The sequence below is a fragment of the Vidua chalybeata genome, chromosome 2 (genome assembly GCF_026979565.1).
Source record: "Vidua chalybeata isolate OUT-0048 chromosome 2, bVidCha1 merged haplotype, whole genome shotgun sequence".
Classification (NCBI taxonomy): domain Eukaryota; kingdom Metazoa; phylum Chordata; class Aves; order Passeriformes; family Viduidae; genus Vidua; species Vidua chalybeata.
The window spans coordinates 38,893,560-38,915,976 of record NC_071531.1 but is presented as its reverse complement, the minus strand read 5'-3'; the positions used below and the strand labels follow the sequence as shown (position 1 = coordinate 38,915,976).

Below are 22,417 nucleotides of genomic sequence, written 5' to 3'. Positions count from 1 at the left end.
CCCTAATTTGTATTCCACTGTAGAAATGGGCTTTTTCAGCTTAAACAAATTAAGCAACAATCGCTAAGTGTACATGACTGGCATTCTTTCAAGTAACCTGTTATCAGCTCTGGCTACAGCTTCATCTTGATAAAATGGAAATCCTTTTTGATTTTCCTGCTTTCCCAGCACATCCCCCCCACCCCCCCAGGATTATGCCAGTCAGATTGCCTAGAGAGGCACCATGATTCACTAGCTGGAGAAGGGGATGGTGCATCCAGAGATTATTTCCTACAGCCTCACTAAATCATTATGTGATCTGGGTCAAATCCTGACTGCCTTTGGGCCCCTATTCAAGAGAGAGCCTAAGTACACACTTAACTCTGCACATGTCAATAACCTGGCCACCCTCAGAAGGTCTTTTAAACAGCTGCATGTGCTCCCTGCTGAATAGAGGCTGTTCTGCTGCTCTTTTCCTCTGGCTTTGGTTGATATTATGTGTCCTGAAGGATGACGGACAAGCTCCATCTGTATTTATATTGCTTGTCGTTTAGCTGTGTAACTATGGATATCTCTGCTGTTTGTACACATTCTTCTAAATATTAATCTCACTCTGACCCAGTGGATCACTTCAGTGAGACTTTGCCTTCATCACCTTCTCCTCCTCAGTTACTCCAGGGATGGCCAGGGTGTCTTCCCCACAGCTGGACATGGATGAGATAAAGGCTCACTGGTGCTTGCTTTACAAGGTATAGCTGTGGATATGGCATCTGGCTTCATGTGGGCTTGTTAAGATACTTTTATAAAAAAAAAAACCAAAAAACAACACCAAAAAAGAGGAGAAGTAAGGCCATTCCAGAGGTGGGGTAGGAGGATAGATGTACTTGTCTGCTCATGAGGCAGTAGTTACCAGAATTTGGACTTTTCCCCAGGGAATAAAATGATCTTCCGTCAGCCCTAAAGGAGGCTGATCTACCACACAGAGACCTTTTCAAAGTAGGTAGCTCTCAGCAGGAATGAGATGAATGGGAAGAGAATGTACCTAGCTCCAAAGAGTGGGAACTATCTCTGCTTCTCCTGAAGTGCTGGAGGAACAGCACATTCGTTGTGATCTTCTCTGACACAACTGAGATCAGCTGTCAGAAATACAAGAATTAGTGGTGGCAGCTAGGGAATGCTACCTTCCCCAGAGTTTTCCCATCTCCCTCTCTTTCCTAGCCATCCCTTGCAGACTTCCCTTCCTCCTGCAATCCCTACAGACTGTCAGAGCAATCTCAAGGCTGCTTCACAAGGGAAAGTGAGCTGAAGATGATCAGAGCACAGGCATGGCAGTGCCCTCACTGTTGGGTGAGCAGAGTAACAGTTTCAAAGGCAACAGGTCTCATCAGCAGTCCAGCAAGCTGAAATGGGGCTCGTGAACATGGGCAGAGGGTGTGGATTCATGAGGCTTCAGGGGAGGAGGCATGAAAAATGGGGTGAGTTTTCAGGGATCATGTCAACCAGGAGCTGAGGGCGGACACAGCCCAGGTGAGGCAGTCCCATAGCAGCCCAGTGGGGCCATGACAGCAATAGGTCCCACTGACAGTCATCATCAGGCAGAGACAAGGTCATGAGTTAGGTTCAAGGTCAACCCAGAAAATCTGAACAATAATTCAGAAACAGGCAGCTCAGAGCAGGCCTAATGAGTCAGACCTGAGCTAAAAAGAGGTAATTGAGCTGATGACATGGGTGCAGTGAGGCTGACCAGGACAATTAGGGCCACATCACAGCCTTACCCAGTCACCAGTCTGGACCATGGATTGAGTGGAGAAGGACCCTCTTTTTCTTAGAAAAGGCAGAGAGAGAGAGCAAGTAGTGGTTGTAGTGCTCCTGCCTCAGTGTTTAACAACTTATTTGTGCTCAGGAGTTCCTGAAATTAATACCTCAAAATCTGATCTTTGTTAACTCCACCACCCTTTGAACTACCAAAATCCAGCACTTCCTGTCCTCTAGTAACAACTTCCTAGCACCTTATGGTGAATGCATTGTCCTCCCTTGTCATCGGTGGATCCAAGGAGGAATATGAAACTGTGGTTATTGGGAAATTCATACCACAGAAAGTTGTAAAAACTTAGGGGGCTTAAACAGACTTCACAGGCAAAGTAAGGACCTGCCAGGAGTATCTTCATGCTTGACATTAGGATTATCACCCGTGTGTCATATGTTGTGCCATATACAGAAGATAGTACTCGTTCTGAGGAAAATGGGATGGGAAAATCCCACACAATAGAGACCCCTTTGTGTCAGAGAGCTGTGACTAAATGAATATGCTGTTTGACCTTGAGATTCAACCTTCTTGAACTCCTTTTTACAAGTCTGAAATTTCCAGTGCATCCACCAGAAATCGGAAGAGATGGGTAAGAACATATATCTTTGCTGCAATAGCAAGGCAAGTTGTAACCCACTGGAGATAGTTTCAATTGCCAGTTCTGGCTGCCACTATCAGGAACAGAGCTGAGCAAATACTTTCTCTCATGCCTGTTCCCCTTTCCTCCCTCAGTGTTTCATTTCCATCTCTGTAGTCAGGGGTATGGTTGCACTATGTACCTAAGAAGAAAGCTTATTTTCCCTTTGATCAAACCAACCTGCCTCTCTTGCTCCAAGCTTTCATGCCATGGCTGGAATCCAAATAAATGATGTAGCCCTGTTGAATTTATTCCCTCTTTTAAGGAATTCCATCATCTCCTTTAGCCTGTCCATGCCCATGAGTAGCAAATTATAAAAGCAATCTTAAATTTAAATGTACCATTCTGTTTACTGAGCAGTGAACCTTCAGGCAATAAATACTACAGCAGGAATTCACCAGGACTCTGTTAGGGCTTGACAGCCCCGACAGCCATTGCGCAAATCTTTGTTAGTACTGACAACATGTGTTTTTTTTCAACCAAATGAATTACAAATTTGTTTTTAATCTTTGGGGTTACTCCTAATGCCTTAGAAAGGATTCAAAGCTGTTTAAAACTGTATTCACATTACAAGCAAGCAGTAAATGTCAGACTACTAGGCTAGGCAAGCCCATTGTCACTCAATGTGAACAGAGAAGCACAGAGAACCACCAGACAAGCAACTCAGCAAAACTTTTGTCCATGAACTAGAGTTCTTTAATGCATTTCACACGCAACAAGTTCTCTGGATCTCTCTGGTTTTAAAAGTCACTTCCCTGGTTCCCAGACAGATGACCTGCCCATCCTGCAGAACCTCTAGAGGCATCAGGCAGGTGCTAAACAGCAATCCTAGCAATCATATGATTGTGTTAACTTTTCCTTGGTCCTACAAGTGTGACAGCTCCAGCAGTTGTTCAGCAAGGTTCCAAGCAAAAGCTAATTTCTATACAATGGAGTGAATAACTCTGAGCTCATATTTGCTCAGATTTGTAGAGCCATCATTGTTATCCTGGTTCTGTGACACCCTTGTCCCAAGGCTCCTGAAGAGGAAATAAGACCTTTACATTGGCACAGTCTGAGTTCTCCCCAGACTACGAGTCTCTTTCAGTATTTCATTACGATGGCATTTACTTCCAGGCCATACTGGAATACATTTTTTGGTTCTTTATGGCTTCTGTCGGTGAATTTCAGATTTTCATCCTTTTCCTCCTTAAAGAACTCTCTGGATCTCTGCTACTTTGATGCAGTCTTGCAGAGCCCTTCAGTCCACTAAATCAAAGGAAAAACACAATTCGCACGGAGACATCACTTCTCGGTGTCAAAGCAGTTGAGATTCCCGTGCTAATCTCGTAAGAAATTTCATTAAGTCTTATCACTTCATCACATCCAAGTGTGATGCCTTCCTGAAATGTGCCATTTAGGGCTGCACCTCACAATCTGCTTGGAATTATCTGATAGGTGCTCTGCTTCCCAGTCTTTGCCTGCCATCCCTGCTGCAGGCTCTGTGCAGACTCCAGCTAGGCATGAAGCTGGCGGAGCTTAACTCCTAGTTTTTACATCATGCTTCTGTCAATGGGCTTCTAAAATCCTGAGGATGTGAAAAAGTTAAAAGTTGTGTTTGATCCAAATCATTAGAGTGGAGCAAGCCAGACATGATCCCCAAGACAAAAGGACTCACTCTGCTAATGTGTGAGCTCCTTTCTGCATCTCTCCCCATCCAGCCCTGTGTTGCAGTGAGAAACTTTGAGAGGATGTTGGGGCACTGAATGAATGAATGACCTTTACGGTCCCTGACCAGCCTCACCTGGGGTGTTCATCCACATCCTGGGACATCCATTCCAGCTCAGGCCTGAGCTTTCAGCCTTGCTTCAAGCTATGTTGTTGGAGGTGTATTTGTCTCCAGTGTCTGTTCCTGTCTCCTGGCGGAACTTTGCTCTACTGTCACTGCTTTGTGTTCAGCCCTGCCTCTTGCTGCTCCACCTGACAGGAGTTCCAGGATAGACCTCCACCCAAGTCATCACCCTGCCTTCAGCAGTCTGGGACTGTTCATGGACCACGATACCAACTCCCAGGTCTGCCCACCCTGTTCAGATCCTACAGGACTGTGCCCTGAGTCACCCTTGCCTAGGCTTTGAGGCTCCTCTGGGGTGGCTGGGGTCGGTTCATGCTGCCCCCAAAGAGCTGTAGGGACTGAATGGCTGGTCTGGGTGGAATGGGTGTGGGGGTGTGTGACCAGCAGCAGGAAACTGGGATGCTGAAGCTGTCAGTGGGGTTGAGCAAGCGTTGGACAATCCAAATTTCCCTCTTAAACTGAACTCTCCTCTTAAGTTATGTGGTTGCAGAGGGTAAGGTTGTCCCTGGGGGCCAAGGGGATCACAGAACAAAGCAACCTGGCTTGGGGACGCCACCCCTGAAGCCAGGTAGAGGATGAGATCAAGGCCCTCTAAGAATGGACTAGTGGGGCTTGAATTGCCTCTGAGGAGCTTCTGAGGCCAGGGAGGTTCAGGACTTTCCTGAGGAGCCCTGAAGGCTGGGGAAGTTGAATGATGATGCCTAGGTGGTTTGTGCTCCTGGAGATAGAGAGACCACATGGCATTCAAAGCTTCAAGCTACCCCTGAGGCCAGGAGGCTAATTTAAGGATCAAGTCAGCTCTGAAGTGAGTGTTTATGTGGTAGGGTCAACCCTGAGGAGCCTTGGAAGGGGAAGGATGCTCCTGCCACCTCCAAAGAGCCACACCGTACTCCAAAGCCTGAGCAGCTGGGCATGAGGTTGAAATTAACGTGCCCTAGATTGGTAGGGAGCTCTTAGCTTGCACCCTCTCCTGACCTCCCCTGTCTGTGGCTGGGCTTTGGGGTTTCTCCGGGGTCCCTGAAAACCCTTCCAGCTCTTGACTCTCTTAGGTGAATCTGGCATGAGGGATCTTTCCTCCTAGTCAAGGATTTTCTGTAGGTACATAGCAGAGAGATGTAGGGAGATATTGACCACTCTGATTCTAAGGCTGAATTTCTGTCTCTTGCAGAGTGTTGAGCAGAATGCTGATAGAAGAAAAGGCTGTTTACAGAATATATAATAGATACTTCAAAGAGTTTTTCTAGCTTTGAGTTCTTCAGGCACAGGCTTTTGTGCATAAGGCATTTCATGTTCAGTAAACCTGATACAATATATTCCCTATTAGATGAAGGACTGCAATTGCTCCAGTTTTCTCCCTGGGCTGCAGCTTAAAATTTAGGCAATGATACAACAACTTATGATTTCTGTCTGAATTTGGGGTTATGTTAGAAGATGAAGGTAACTCTCTGCTCTAATGAAAGGATCAAAGAAATTCTCAGTACTTGAAGCTGCAGTTCTCTAGGACCCCCTCAAAATAATGAGATAAATTGCACAGCATTCCAGTGTCTTATAAACCTGCTTAACTTTCTGCATGTCAACAGCTTCACTAACTGAAACAGGAGTGTATATTGAGTTATGGCATTACAAATGTGCTTACAGGCATGCAGAACTAGGATCTTTGTTTTTATCCAGACTCATATACTCTTTAATTATTCTAGATATTTTAGTTTTGCAATTTAATTTCTACAATTTCTTTAGCAGTGATGATGTATGATAAATTCTCTTTTTTTTGAATGTTCAATAGTAATTGTGTATGATCTCGATCCATTACATATCTTCCTTTCCTACAGAAACTAAATTTTATATTTTGTGTGCACTACCCATTACAAAACAGAATAAACATAACACATAATACATAACAGAATAGTAGAAATATGTCAGTCAGAATCAAATCATACTGAAAGCAGAAAACTTCATGTGCAGAGAGATTAGCATTTTTTTTCTTTTTTGCCCCAGTCCCTTCAGCTCGTGAGGAGCCTTAGCTTCACTTGGAAACAGGCTTGCATTAGGCCATTTCTCATCAAGTTCTTTATGCACCCAGCTGGCGGTGTCTGTGTGTAATCCCAGACAGTTTCCCTTTGCAGCTGTGGGGGGCCTCCTTTGATGCGCCTCTGTAGGTGGCTGCCGATGATCCTTCAGCCGGGGCTGGCAAACAGAATCTCCTCTGTAGAGGAAAAGAAAACACCCTGGTGATGCCATGCGACTGTTTGCTTTATGTGTGCAGGAGGAACTGACGTCAGGTGCCTCAGGATATTGTTCTGAGGCAGCAACACCATGCTGTGGTGCGTATCTCTGTACATCTGATATACCTAATGTTGTGCCTCTGGTGAATGTGCTCAGTCCACCTCCCTTCTGCTCTTGGTCTCTTTTACTTTCAAGGCTTTTCATGTCTACTGAAAAAAAAAATCTGCAGGGTCTGCTTGTGACTATCAACTGAAAATACGGTGACCTGCTCTAGACATATTAAGAAGAGTTTTCTTGCATTGTTCCTACCTGTGTGGTTGTAGGCATTGTTAATGCAGCAGAGCAAATATGTAAGCATGCAACAGAGAGGAACAAATGCTGATTTCTTTTTTGCTACTTGCTTGGGAGGAAAGGGAGAGAAGTTATTTCACGAATCTTTGGTATGCAGCGGAGCTCACAGAATGGTTAAGGTTAGAAGGGACCACTGGATGTCTTCTAGTCCAAACTCCTTGCTAAGGCAGGGACCCCTACAGGATGTTATTCAGGATTGATTCCAGATGGATTTTGAGTAACTCCAGGGAAGGAGATTCTGCAGCCTCTCTGGGGATTCTCTTCCGAAGTTCAGTCACCCTCACAGTAAAGAAGGTCTTCTTCACGTTCAGGTGGAACTTTCTGTGTTTCAGCTTCTCCTTTTGCCTCTCATCTTATTGACCAGTACCACTGAGAAGATCCTAGCTTCATCCTCTTGACACTCTCCCTTCAGATACTAGTGTTCTCTTTTTTCTTTTCTTTTTTCTTTTTTTTTTCTTTTTGGTCACAACTTTCATATCGTTCAGTTTGAATGTAAATACTGACACAAGAGGTTTAAAAAGTGATGCCAAACAATAAAACTAGGCCAACATTTTCAATATTATGTATAAATGCAATCAGGGACTTGTGCTTTGCTGAGGGGGCCATGCAGCTAGTGTTCTATGAAAGTATCTATGTTTGGGTGAACCCAGTTGCCCAGGAGCTTCTACCCTCCTCTGGTGTCTCCTGCAGCATGGGAATATGCAGAATGTGATTGTACATATAGTATATATAGCCCGAGAGAATTTACTGAGGACTATAAAAGTAGAAAATGTAAGAGTTGTTATGTAATGATGTGTGAATTGAGGCAGTGACATAACCTGGTACAACTTGCACTTACATAATCATCTGGCTGTATGGGAAGCACCTTCTTGCCTGCCCAAGGACCTAGACTGTTCTAAAGTCTGAGGGGGTCATTCCTAATCTAAATGTGTTTATTGCTCATACACATTTTCCTTATGGATGTAATTTTTGTTTTTGCTGTCTTCTGACCCTGTCGGGAGGTGGTTGTAAAGCATGTCTTGGGTGAACTGCAAACTATGACCTACTCCCTTTTCTTAACTGAGAATAATTGTCTTTCAGCCTCAGAAAATATAGTCTTGATCTGCCACTGTCGTAAGGATGAAGAGGAAGTTCAGGTCTCTACCCTCATCTCTCACATCACCATTGTAGGGAAAAAAATCTTAGAAATAATGCTATTTAAAGGAAAAAAATCTCTTCTTCCTATGCTTTGTGAACACTCATTTGGGTATCTTGGATTGTCTTTTCTATGCTTCAGTGCTGTGGGCAGTTTATGCCTCTCTTGCATTTTAACAGAGGTCTGAGATGATAACAGTGGTACTTCTTAGGCACTCTCATAATGGTAAAACCTTTACAGCATTTCCTGGGATGACAATTTACTTGAGGCTCTGCACTGCTCTGTCGTGTCCATCAGCTGAGATCCAGCACACCCGCAGCAGAGAACCCAGACCCAGCTGCACAGGTCATTTCAGAAGGAGCTGACTCGGAGTTTCTCGCTTGCTAGGAAGCCAAGCAGCAAGTACTTCCCGCAGGTGATGTGAAGCAGAGGATGATCAGCATCTCTCTCATGCTTGTGCTTCTTAGGGCAGGTGCACAGGAGCAGGCAGCCCCATATGTTCAGGGTAACGGCACGAAGCTATGCCAGGGGAGGTTTAGGCTGGATATTAGGAAAAGGTTTTTCACCCAGAGGGTGGCTGGGCCCTGGAACAGGCTCCCCTGGGCAGAGGTCACGGCGCCAGGCTGAAAGGGTTCAAGAAGCGTTTGGACAACGCTCTCGGGCACATGGTGCGCCTCGGGGGCTGTCCTGTGCAGGGTCAGCAGCTGGCCTCGGATGACCCTCGCGGGTCCCTTCCAGCTGGGGATGTTTTGTGGCTCCGTGCGCGCTCACGGGGCGCGGTCCCGCCGCGGCCAGCCCCACGCGCCGGGCGCTCGCGGACGCAGCGCGAGCGCGGCGGGGGCGCGCGCGCAGCCGCCGCAGCCGCGCCCGGAGCGGCACGCGCAAGCGCGACCCCGAGGGGCACGTGCGGCGCGCGGCGGGCCCCTCGCGCCCCTCCCCGCCCCCGGCGGGCGGGCGCGCGCCGGGATTGGCTGCGCGCGGCCCGGCCCCGGCGGCGCGGGTGAAAGGGCGGCCGGGCAGCGGCGGCCGCGGACATGGCGGTGGCTCCGCTCCTGCGCTGCGGCGGCCGGCGGGCGCGGCTGCCGGGGGTGAGCGTCGCCTTCGGGGCCGGCACGAGAATGGCGGCAGCCTGGGGGCACCGAGCTGCGGGTGGTGGAGGAGGCTCCCCGGGGATGGAGTCGCCGGGAGGGGGCTGTTCTGTGTGCGGAAGGGCGGGGGCTGGTGGCGTCTCCCCCGAGGAGCTTCCCCGCGTGACCGGCGGGGACCCCCGGCTGGGCGAGCGGCTTCGGGGAGCTCTGTGTGTGCCGGGCCGCGGCCCCGGGTGGGCGCCGGGAGCGGCCGTGCGGCTGGGGGTGGTCGGCGAGTGCCGGCCGGGAGCGGGGGGCTGCGAAACCTGGCTCCTCGCTTCTGTGCCTGCGGGCTCCCAGCGTCCAAGAGGCCCTTCCTCGGTGTATCCCGTCGGCGTGTTGCCGGGAGACCGTGATTTTTTTTTTTTTTTTTAATTAATTTTCTGCTGATGAGCCGAGTTATGTGGTACTTCAGGATGGTGGAGTCAGCGTCCCCGGCGGCGTTCACTGAAAGACTGGACGTGTCGCTTAGTGCCGTGGTGTAGTTGATGTGATGGTGTTTGGTCATAGGTTTGACTCGATGATCTCAGTGGTGTTTTTTGACCTATTGATTCTGAGGTTCTGTGATGTCAGTTTCCTTCTGCCCTTTCCCTCTGCTAAACACAAGCTTATGAAAACTTTGGGATAGAGGGTAGTTTTTTTTGCTATTTTTAGTTGTAAAATGTTAGCTAGCAGAGAAAGGCGTTCTCTTCCCCTCCCATTCCCCCCACCTCCCCCTTTACCCCAGATACTTATAGTGTTTTCAGCTGTTACTTAAAGCTTCACTGTGATTTTCTCTTTTTCTTACTTTTCATGGAAAGGCAATAAAATCATTGCAGAACCATAGCAATGTTTTTGATGAAGACCTGAAATTATCTAGAGAACCTTATTCCATAGGCTGTAGATTAACTTTCCTGAGGCACCTGCTGTGTTTTCATCTCTGTTGCTTCTACAGATTATATTAAGAGAAAGATACAATTTTATATAAGAGCAAACAGGATTTGCACATTTTGTTGTGGAACAGTTGAATGACACTGAAGTTAGTTTCTTTATGGGAAAAGTAGTGCAAGGTACTTCTAATTGTTTACTGTAGAAAGAATTTACAGTTTTTTATTGTTTTCCTGAAAAGGAAAATTTGTATGGTGTTCCAGTGGAGAAGAGTGCAATGAATTATTACAGAAAATGTTTTGCCCAGTGCACCCCTGAGGGTGTGGGATGAGCTTCTCTCTAGAAATGTTGCCTCATATCAATACTTTAAGGAACTCCTCACCTGTTCCTAGGAATCATGTAAAAGAGGTGGTTTCTGTGGGCCGGGAATTATGAAAAGGGATTAAAGAGGAAAAGGGCATATGTTTTACCTAAGTATCTTTCCTTAGGAAATATATATATAGTAAACCTGTTTTCCTGTGAAGGTGTTTGTAAGAGAAGCTTTTTGAAAACTGAAGTTGTTTAACTGGAGATGACTTCACATTAACAGGGGGCCCCATCCTATTTGACATCTTTGTTTTTGGTAGCCACGAAGGTCTGTGTATAGATGGGGAAGGCTTCTGCTCTTCCTGCTAAGTAGTTCTAAGCTTGATATCAGTCCTTTGGAGACTGTAAAAGGCCTACTTTGTTTCCTTCTCTCTGGCATCTCAAGTGTCTTGTCTGACAGCACCAGTGCATGCAGTATTGAAAATGTTGTATTAGTGGGACCTCTGTAAAACAATCTTTTTATAGCTACTTAATAGCACTCATGAGTTATATCACTGAAGTGATTTCTAGCCCTGAAGGTCACCATCAAGACAACAATATATTGGGAAACTTCTAATAAAATGAATTTGCATGGAAATTGCTTTCATACATTCTTTTATGTTTTGCTAACATAGACAAATAATAAATTGACATCTTCAAACTTGACTATGCTTGGAACTCCAACAATTTTTGCAAGGGCTAGTAGCTACTGAGACATCCTTAACTTCTTGTGCTGCTTTCATGTGGGAATCAATAAAGGACCTGAGAAAGGTGCAGAAACACTAAGCTGGGGATTTGACTTTTCCCTCTGTTTCTAATGTAACCTATCACTTCTGTTTAGGTTTTATGCAGAATGGGTTCTGCTTAGAATATAACCAAAATTTCATTTTGAGTGCTTTGCACTTCTGGAGCTGTGAGAAAACCTCATGTTGGAAGAAGGTTGTAAATCAGAGAATGAGGGTGAGGCAAGGCTTTTGATATTTCAGTCTTGAAGCTCTTTTGAGAGAGTTGCTGGACTGTTTAAAATAATGTGAAATGAAGTGATAAATATTGTACATCATGACTTCAAGATTAAACTGCTGATATAGATTTTATCAGTGTAGGTAAGTTTTCTACTAATTGAATTAAATGTATGGAAAGTTTCTCTGCCATCCATGCACCCAACATTTTTAAGTCATGGAAGTTATCTGTATGGTGGGAGCTCCTTGCTCTCTTCTCTGATGTTATTTTTAGCATGCTGTTATTCCAGGGAAATATTTTTGCCCTTGTTCATAAGTGCAGAAGTATCAGGCTGATGGGATGGCAAGGTTGGATATCATTTGCCACTAGGGAAGAGAGTTCAAATGATTCAGTTTGTGGAGATGAATGTAAACTATGGATTTTAGTACTGGCAAGCACTCTTAAAGTGTAATTCAGGTAGAGATTTCTGGTTCCAGGAGTAGCTTTTTGGAATTTGTAGGGAAGGTATACTGTGCTATGTACTGTGGACAAAAAGTACAACAAAAAGTTTTGAAAGAAAAAAAAAATTGAAAGTCCATTAAAGTCTATGTTGGGTAAAAAATGTCACTCTTGTTCTGAAACACTCTTTGTGTTTTAATTTATTTTGTCTGTCCCCAGCTGGCATAGATTGTTACAGTACTGTGATCTATTTCATAAGTGCCAGCCAGCCTTACTGGACCTCTTAAGGCTGCTGCCATTAGAAGCTATTCCAACTTTCTGCAGCTGCTAGGTCTTGATCACAGGCTGCTCTTGCCTCCCTCCAACTTGTGCCAGCACTACTGCATGGATATCTTGGATAAGCCGAACTGAAATCTGGCTGAGAATATGCTTTTCCCACTCCTTGTGAGTAGCTGCTCAGCTGGTTGTATTCCCATGCCTGTTTCACTATACAGGCTTTAGGGACTGGCACAGAGGAGAAGCTACCTCGATATGGGAATGATTGAGCTTTAAAAAATAGCCTTAGGTGGATTAGGGTTTCCTTGTTTGTAGTTTGTATGCTATGTTGGCAAATATGAAAGATTTCCTGTTCTTAGGATCGTGGGTGTTTGTCAGTCTGGTCAGAGTGAAGGGACTGTGAAGTGCAGTGTGCATTACAGAACCTTGTACACAGTTGTGTTTGCAGATGGCTTCAGGAGAATCTGCTTGCAGTTACAGGGGCTTGGCTGTTCAGCACTCTGAAGGAAGGGAAAGTGCTTCCTTAGAGAAAAGAAATGTAGAAGTGTTATGTTTCCCTTCCTGTTTATGAGATTTATATAATACTGTATTATGAAGTGATGTTTTCAGCCTTACAGATTAAAAGTATTGCAGTCATGTGAAGGTGTCTCTTCCTATGTGCTTTATACCTGCTCCATCAGGTACTCTACACACAGGAAATTACATTGTCAAATGAGTTGAAATAAGGGTTTGGGAATCAAAACATGAAAAAAGAAATCATAATTTTAGTTAGTTTTATAACTGCTCAGGAATACTGATGACTAATACTAGATACACCACAAAGATAAAAGGGTTATTCTTATGGTATCTTGCATCCAAGTCTCTGGAAGTGTAGGGGCAGAAATCTTAGGAGAGGTAGAATTTGTCTGGTGAAAAGTGCTAGTCTGGCTGTTACTATTGGGTATTGCTTACTGTATTTTCTAGTAATGCTAAAATACACATTCCTTCCCATACTAGACTTCTTACAGCAAATATTGATATATGATGCTTTTTCTGCCAGAAATCTGGAACTCTGCATCTCTGTTTCAACACTGAGACCTTTTTCTGCCTGTAAAGCTCAGTATCAATAAGTTATTTACAAGCTGACCAGCATGGCAGGAAGATTTCCTTCCTCTATGAGGGCATGTAAACCCTTAAAAACACACATATAAGTCATATCTAAATAATAATTTTCTGTTTTGCTCTTGTATGCTGTGTCCTTAAAACACCTCAGGAGGTTTCCTAGGGTTGGGTGCCCAAGGGGAGGCAGTTTGTGAGGTCTCAAAGTGACAATGTGCAGTGGGCATACTACAAGGTACTCTGTAGTTTGATTTTTTTTATATGAAGTTATTTTATAACTGTTACAGCTGTTGTAGATCAGTTTGACTATTTTGCAATTAATAATAGACAAAGCAGGATGCTTTTCCAAAATACACCACTGATGCTATATGTTTTCAAAAAATTTGCTAGACATGGGAAACTCTAAGCCAAATGTAGAAGTCTGGAATTGAGTTCTCATAAATGAATAGCCTGCATTCTTGGGCTTTCAAGAGTTGAAAGCTTTATCAAATGGAAGTAGCAAATCTTGACAAAAGTCAGTTATACCAGATGACTCTACTGCCCTCTCCTAGTTTTACAAGGTACAAGAAGTCTTCAGGTCAAGCTGAGCTCTCTGGCTATGTTCTTAGAAGGTTCTGTGTAAGGTATAATAGCTGGGGCATGTGTGGTTTGGGGGAGGCAGCTGATTAAGAGTGTAGCTTGAGAGTTAGATTGGCTTTGCTGGGTTGTTGGTTTGAGAGGCCTTTAGGGGTTTGGTGTACCTGTTAAAGAAACTACCTATGGCAGGAGCTTGGGAGCCTAGGGGTTGATGATGATACCTGCATAGCTGTAGGGCTGGAGATGGCAATTTAGTAGCATGCCTTTGTGGCCTTAGATGTGCATTATTTACAAAATGCTTGTTTAAGTAATTATTCAATTGCTCATAGCTAGAAGCAGACCTCTAAAGAGATTTTTCTTAAGTAGATGCAAGCTCTTAAACATTAGTGTATATTGGTATAGATACATATAGAAACTCTTCTTTTAAAAGCTGTGAACTAGAGTTGAGATTTCACATCTGAGTTGAGCAGTATGCTTGATTTGTTTTAGGAAATTACCCCACAAGTACTCAATTCAGAGCTAAACCTGGCTTTCTCAGTGATTTGCTTGTGTGTATGAGAGGAGGCAGTTAAATTTTTAAACATAGGTACATAGTTAGGTTAGGCTATTACAAGATTTTTATATGGAATCTGTCCAATGCTGTAGTGTAAAACCAGAGCTGAGTGTGATTTAAAGTTTTTCCAAGTTTTTTTAGTTGCTTGGTAATTTTATTCTTTCTGCATAAAATGTTTTAACAGGGCTTTCCCCCCCCCCCCCCAAGATGACTAGTATTCTACAGCTTAATGCTAGCTAATTTTCCCCATCATAGCCTTTCTTCCCAGTCTCCTGGGCATAGCTCTTCTGGCTTCTCATAGGCATCCAAAACTAGTATTGTATCAAAGGCATTTACAAGAAAGTTCAGAAACTTTTTCTTCCTTGCCTGGTTGTTGCCTTTTCCCTGCTAACTGCAAGTATTTAGATTAACCCTACTGACCCTTAACAAGCACTTTCTCCAGTGAATAATATTAACTTGGTGGAGAGTTTTTGTGTGTCCTGTATGACCTTCTTTAGACTATTTGTGGTCTCTCAAGCACTTCTGTTAATAGTGTTTCTGAGGAGGAGGACTCAATCTGCTTAACCATGTGTATTCTGGGGCAGGAGACTGTACTCTGCTGCTTCTCTAGGTATCCTTCCTCTGCCCTCTGACAATATCTAGATCACAGTACAGTCACTGAAAGTGTAACAAGTGTGCTGTAAACTTGGGATACTGACCAGCTGGCAGGTGTGATTGCAGCTTGCAGAATTCTGTCCTTTGCTCCATCTCTTTAATGCCTGAAACAGATTGTACTGTTACACCCTCAGATGAATAATAATATACTCCTGCAAAAAAAAAAAAAAAAACAAAACAAAAACCCAAAAAAAAAACCCCAAAAACCACCAAAAACTAAAGAAACGTCTAGTGGATTTGATTCTGGCATGTGAAATGATTTGTGTTTCAGGCTGGTTTGGATTTTATCTTTGGGGAATGAAGTGAAAGAAATAAAAGAATCAAAACCCCCCACCAAAACAAACAAAACTGAATGGGAAACAACTTCATGAAACAAGGTGGAATGATTGCTTTCCACTAACCTTTTTTTAATTTCAGAAAAATTAAACATATGTGAATTGTTCAGAAGAATTAAGCATAGGGGGATTATCTCGGAATAGTGTATGCCATGTCTGCCACTAATGACTGGCAACTAAACAATTTGTGTAACTATAGTAGCTTTCTTCTCACAAAGCTTGGTTGGAGCTGGCAAGAGATGGTATGGCTCTAAGGCTTTCTTTACTTGTGTTGAAATATATTGTTTCTCCTTTATGACATTAAAGATCAACTGCATTTACGAATGTGATGGCCTTCTCAATCCTGGGCTGGTTTCTGCTTCCTGTGATGCAACATGAGACGTATTTTCAAACTTAATCAGGCTAGAGGGCTGTATAGGGAGTGTTCACATTCCAGTTACTGACAGCCACTGTTACTTCAAAATCAATGAGCTTACAGTACACTTTAAAATTTATCAATTTTTGAGCTGTCTTAAGTTCACTACTCTTGTGGAAGGTGAAACTGAATTCTCTAATTAAGCTCTTTATGTGAACATATGCTTCCTTATTTTTTGATCTTTTTTCTAGTGTAGTCCATATTTGTCCATATCTTTTTCCCCCAGTCTGTTCACAGGACAGCCTTTACTTTCTACTACTTCCTCAGATTTCTGCAACTTTTGAAAACTATTCTTTAAGACAGAATTGACAGATGGAGTTCTGGCAGTTCCTGTCACTGCTGTTTTGTGTTTCCTACTAGACAATGTCTATTATTAAGGCTTTTTATAGTCTTTTTGTTTCCAAGTGGGTGATTAAGTGTGACTTTGCCAGAGCTGTCTGTACTGATGCATCTTTGGTGTGGTATAATTTTATCTTTATGATTATTTTTTGTTTATGGCTAACTGCCATTACATTGTGAAATGACTTGCTTAAGTAATACCCATCTGAATCTCCTTTTTGATTCAGTTACAAATCTATGATATCATCTATTGTATTTTCTTTGAAATAGCACGTGTATACTGCTTTTTCCTGTGTTGTGCAAAAATTGTCTATGTAGAAGTTGGTTCAGAGCAGAAGTCTAAGGGAAAAAGACCTCTTTTCTTCAGACTGCTGTCAGGAGCCTGAGATAGGGAAGACTGAGAGCATCTAAAGTCTGCTCTACTTCTCCCTTCTGTATGGGCCCAGTTGACTGCCTGCTGTATACCCAACAGTTCCCCAGCATTGAAGGCCTCTCCCCATCACCACTGTATACAGACATATGCATGCATACTCTTTTGAGAGTTTCTTGTAGGTATTTCTTAGAACAAGAAGGAAAGCAGATGGTATAGTAGAGAGTATATTATAAAAAAAGTTATGCTTAAGCTAATGACCTCATATCTAGAGCTTCTGAATTTTTTCTGGTTACTCTTTGTGGGTCTTTGCTTGGAGAAGGGCAGTTCTCTATGAGCTTTATTCCACTTGGTGAGGGAATAAAAGGCTATGGAAGTTTTGTCAAGATGTCAGTGTATGAAATGTTTTTAATAGCATATTGTAACAGGCTTAACTCCCTGTTTCTTCTGTAGTGGGAAACACTGTATTCAAGATGGTGCCTTATAACTTCACATAAACTCTATTCGTCTGTGTATGATCCAAATGAAAAGGTAAGTAGTACATGTTTTCTTTTTGACATCTTACTGTAATACTGACATTTGGGTTTTTAAGCTGCCTTCATCTTTGTGCTGCTACTAGCAATGGTAGTTCTCTTGGTATAACCTATCACTATCACCAGTTTAATAGCTTGTTTTTCTTTCTGAACCAAAAAGGAAGTTGCTTTTGCAGGACACATGTCAAGCAAGATTGGAATACTACTTTGAGTGTATCCCAAAAGGCTTAATACGTGATAGCGAGCTTGGGAAAGCTACATACCAGCCTGAACATGTTATAATTATGAAACAACTGTTAATGTTTTTCATGGTGTGGGTGGTAATGGGCCTGTTAAAACATTTGGGAGCTAGACTAGCCAAAAGCTCTTTGTTGAAACAAAACTATGTAACAGTGGCAGCATGATTGTTAGGTGACCTGGCACGGGGGTGAGAACTTCAGACCTTGGAAAAAGGTGGCCCTTTAAGGCCTGCAGAGAATACCAAATCCTCATCTTGGGGATTGTGCAGTAGCAATCTCAATTTACAGCAATGAGCCAAGAAAAACTTTCCTTGTGGAAGATTGTCTTGGCATGGCCTCTGAAGTAACACACTTGGAAAAATAATGTGACTGAAGGTACTGTAATATTCAAGGGCAAGGATGCCAACAATTCAGGACACCAGTGTAGAAGCAATTAACTAGAAGTGAAACAATATTAGGAAATGGGGAAAACCAGTGTGTACCTAGAACTGTAGCTTTACAGTTTTTTTTCAGAAGCTTTCTTTTTCTTAAGGTTCTTGCTTAATTAAGATCCCCTTGCTTTTCTAAATACATAATTATATTTAGGCCATATAGTTGGGTATTTGGTTTCTCTCAAGTAGGAGCTGTCATTTCAATCAGTGACTACTACAGACAGCAGACGGGGCAGTGAAGAAAACAAACCAGAAAAGCACTTAAACTGTCTTTGTAATGAGAAGACATTCATGTGACACCTTTTCAGCCAATTAGTGGAAATGATATAAAAAAAACATTACTCTGAAGCAGTATGACTTTTTTTTTTTTTTGGTTGTGCTGGACTTGAGTCTAATCTGTATCTTTAGATAGAGACTAGAGTTAAAAAATTAAAATGTCAAATATTCTTATCTTGATATTGAAAGTCTTGTCTTGCACTGCAACCACAGCTGATTAATAAAACAGCTTTTATGTACCAAGAACCAGGTTGATGGTGAACTTGAGTCATGATGCTTTTCAGTACCAGGTATTTCAGAGTATTTTTAAAATTTCCCCTTCAAGTCTATATGCCTAAAAATCTTTAAGTACCTAGGATGCTGAAATTCAGACTCAGGAACAGTTTGTATGATTATGTTGATAACCTTTTCAGACCAGATCACCAGCTAAAAACTCTTCAAAAAAGTTGCTACCTCCTGTGGTGTTCTTAAAGTATTTGTACCTCTGAGCTTTTTTAAGATCTCTGAGTCAGGTGTGCCTGTGCACTGGGCAGTGGTATTCAGCAAATCTGGCTGAATTTACTGTAAAAACTTGCTGCAGCTCTCACCTGGATGGGTTTCTTATCACTTAATTTCCACATGGTGTTATCATGTGGTAGTATTTTTAAGCTGGTCATGTGATGCCAGCTCAGTCCTGACTTAGAAAAAGTAAATTTGGTCAAGGGTACCTTGAGTTTCTCTGGAGTGTAGAGCAAATAATATGTTCTAGTCTGTCACAGCAGGTCCTGTTGGCATTTTTCAGTGTTCCTTCCTCTCCTCTGGCACCTGTCTTCCTCTCCTCAAATTAGCTAATGAATGTGAGGCTAGTAAACTGTTTAGTTGTTGTGCAATACCTTCTCTTCCCCTAGTCCATATGAAAAGAAGCTGTTTGGTGAAGTGGAGGAAGAATAGCTGTCAAATGTCTTTGGGTATTGTTTGATAAACTTGATGTGGTATGACTGCAGACTGCCCTGAAGGAGACAGTCCTGCTGGCTCCCTATCCTAAGCTTTTCATTTGGAGCATGGGAGGCAGAGTAGGACTGTTCAATTACTGTTTTAAACTTGTGGTATGTCCTGGAGCTGCATCCCTGTGATCTGGGGTGTGGAAAGCAGTGGGGTAAGTGTGTCATTCAGGACGGTCCCTTTCAGTGGCAGTCTGTATTTATAACTGAGCAGGGGCAGTTCCAAAGTGCACCTGTGTGTTTAGTAGCAAGGCCCATGACAGCAATAACCCTCACTCCCAGCAATGAGATTATTATGCTGAGCAACTGTGCTGCTCTGCCACTCTTTTCTTAATGGGAAAGGGTGTAAGGCTTTTTGACTTACAGCAGCTTGTTATCCCTTCTTACAGGCGTGATTTAGAAGTGTTGAAGGTACATTTGCAGCATTAGTGCATTCCAGTGTGGAAGGTGACGGTGAATTTCAGGGAGTCTTAAGTTTGTTTTGCTATTCTGTTGCATTGCAGATGCTACTTAGTATTAAGTGTGTAACAATGTCCTGATGGCTGTGCAGCATTTTGCCAAGTTCCTCAGGTGAGGCTCAGACAGGAGAAGGGGCAAGGCTGGTACAACTCAGCAGGTATACCTGTTCAGGGTCAAACTGTTGGTCTTTTATCCTCCATGACCTAGGCATTGTGGAGCCTCTCTTCCTTATGTTTGGAATGCCTTTTAAAGGGCTCCTGTAATTGATGAGTATTGTGTTCCATGTCATCCATACTGATTATTAGCATTGACTACTGTACCTGTATAATACCAGCATGTATCTGTGCTGCTTCCAGGCAACATAAAACCTACTGCACTTCTTCCCTGGACTTGAGTGACTTCTAGAGCTGCTATAGGGCTCTAGTTGGCAAGGAGATCCAAGGAATGTTGGTGTAAATAGTCAAAGCCTTTTTCTTCTGGACCTGTGTGTGTGCTAGGTCATCATTTAAGTCAGGAGAACTCTTTTAATAAAGTAGATCTCAGAATTATAAGCTCATAGATTAACCATGGTTTTAATGGAAATGGAAGAGAAAAGAATGCATGTTTCTGGAGGGAGAAAAACTTGTATTCTGTTTGTCTCTCAAGACTCTTATTGTTCTTTTCCCTTCAGACTTTTGAAAAACTCCTTATTGCCAACAGAGGAGAGATTGCATGCCGAGTAAGTATGTAACATTTTAATTTTTTGATATTTAATTCTAAAACTACTGGTATTTAAATATTGGTAATTGTCACTTCTTATGTGGTAGGTCATCAAAACATGCAAGAAGATGGGGATTAAAACAGTTGCCATACACAGTGATGTCGACGCCAGTGCTGTGAGTACTACTTAATTCAAGTGGCAAATGAGGTTTTAGTAGTTCAGGAAGACTTGCAGCTGTTATGCAGGCTTGCTGGTTGTTGTAGTCATGCTGGCAATTCTGAAGAATCTTTGTATGTGTCCTTTTCCTCTATGTGCTTGAAGTGAATGGAGATAGCAAGGTAGAGGAAGGATTGGACAAGTATTTAGCATGTTTTTTCTGTGAACTCTTCTGTGTTCATAGTGAATGCTACCTTCCTCTTTGTGTGGGTTAAGCTAGATACATGTGCACATAGGTAGATGTGGGCAACAAGTGTGAGAGTAGCAGTGAAACCTAAATTTTGTTTTGCTAAAATGCACAAAAAGGCAATGAAGAGTGAATTCTAGAAGAAGGTATAGAGCTTAGTATAAATTTTTCCTGTGTCTGGTAAATCTTTTTCATTACTTCCCACTTTCCATAGAAATGTCCCCTTCTACCAGGTATGCTAAACAGGCTTAATGGAGCTGTTCCATTTGATGAGGATATAGATGTGCCTTCAATATTAAGCAGCATAGCAGGAAGGTGGTAAAATGGCTTTTTAGACAAGTAAGGTACCAGGATTGCCCATTTTCAGGTTTTGTAGTCTCTTCATTATCATTCATGACAACAATAACAGGATAATTTATTGTGTGGTGTAACAGCAAGTGTAGGCATACTTGCATATTCTTTCTGACTAGAGAGAACACTGTATTATTCCTTGCCTGCAAGAACTGCTACAGGAGAAATGACCAGGGGTACCTCCATGTCCCAGGAAAGTTTGTTGAAATCTGGAAGGGAGTTAAACCCCTGTATTATGATTTAATAAGAAGTCACTCAGACAAGCTACCAGAAAAAATTGTATTTTATGTAGGACAGGACTTGTGAAAATAAATGGCGAGTTACTCAATGTTAGAAAAACAGACATGGTTCATGGAATCTGAAAGTAGTTAGAGCTTAGTTTTAAAGGTTAAATGAAAGGTGGGAACTGTTGGGAGTTTTGGACTTTGACATAGCTTTTGTCTGAGTCCCTTTGTGGTTCTATTACTACATGACCAGCTCAGCTCATATGAATAGGCTGTAGATCGAGCAAGGGATTGAAGTGGAACTTTCTGAAATGATCTACTGATGGATTTTTATGCCAAGTATTTCTTTCTTTGAGGTGAATGGAAAGCTTGGTCTGGATTTCAACTGGTAGCCATAACTGGTAATGTAGTAGCTTGTGGGTGCTCAATGGGCTGTGAAATGAATTCTTAATGGGTGGATGTCAGACATCATGATAAATTCTAATTCTTTTGGAAGTCAAGGGTTATGTGAATATGAATACAAACTATTCTGTATGATCTGTGATTCCTCTTGTAAAACTGAAGCATGCTGATGGGTACTTGAATTCCATCTTATGTGTATAGTATCTGCTGTTAGGATAAATGGATTCACTGTTTAGCAGCACTGCATAGCCTTTTCACTGGCATGAATTCATCCTGAAAATAGACTTAAAAAGCTGTTTAGAAAACCCCACATGTTCTTTCACCAGTCCATAATAGACTTGAGAATATGAATTGGTCTTCTCTCCAGTGTGTCTGTTGATTGTGTGGATTCTGCTATGAACTGGAGACTGTGACAAGATCTGAAAGCAATAAGTAAAAACCAAGATTGTAGAACATAATAAGAGAGTAAGAATGGCATGAAAAAGTACAACTCATGACCTTAGGGGGAAGGGTGTACAAATAGTGCATTACAAAAAGGAAATTGAAAATATGTCTATGCTGCTTTGATCTACAGTGCTGTCTTAGCTTTAAAATACAAATAGGGTCTTTAATTTGTAATAGCTCCCAAGAGAAAGAAAATCCAAGCTGGTATCTCAGAAATGCATTTATATACTCATGGTAATTCATAAAGAAACCATTAAGTGTGTTAGAGGGGATGCTGCCATTTTGAGTTTGTGGACAAGAGATGAGGCTCTAACAAATGCTGTAAGGGTGATGTAGTGTCTGCTTAGCTCTTTGGAGCCTTACCTAAAGACTGACCAAGCTTATCTCTATGAGGTTAAGCATTAGCTGTGTGCATTGAAGAAGCTCCAGATATTTAAAGGAAAATGAGAGGAAGGCTACTTGAAAAACTATTCTGTGTACTCAAGGTAGCGGTATGAAGTCTAAGCTAGTTTTTTGGGTCTAATTATACATGTTGTTTATGTCTATCATAGATCCTTCAGTCACTACCCTGTGTGCTTGCACTGGGAAATAGTTTACTTAATGATGTCTGTTTTAATGACTTGGGTACTTCTAGTTATTCATAATGGGAATGACCTGGC

At 42.6% G+C, this 22,417-nt stretch overlaps 1 protein-coding gene across 2 annotated transcripts in view; it reads left to right on the top strand.

Annotated features, from left to right (window-relative positions):
- The first annotated feature begins 8,989 nt into the window (after positions 1 to 8,989).
- PCCA (propionyl-CoA carboxylase subunit alpha) overlaps positions 8,990 to 22,417 on the top strand; it is a 271,887-nt gene continuing 258,459 nt past the window's right edge. For both annotated transcript variants that reach the window (XR_008428960.1, XM_053933606.1), the window contains exons 1-4: positions 8,990 to 9,051; positions 16,770 to 16,847; positions 19,905 to 19,952; positions 20,041 to 20,109. Coding sequence is in view for 1 of the 2 variants with exons in the window: in XM_053933606.1 (XP_053789581.1) it covers positions 8,998 to 9,051; positions 16,770 to 16,847; positions 19,905 to 19,952; positions 20,041 to 20,109 (249 nt within the window). In the remaining variant the exon portion in view is untranslated. The remainder of the gene's footprint in view (positions 9,052 to 16,769; positions 16,848 to 19,904; positions 19,953 to 20,040; positions 20,110 to 22,417) is intronic.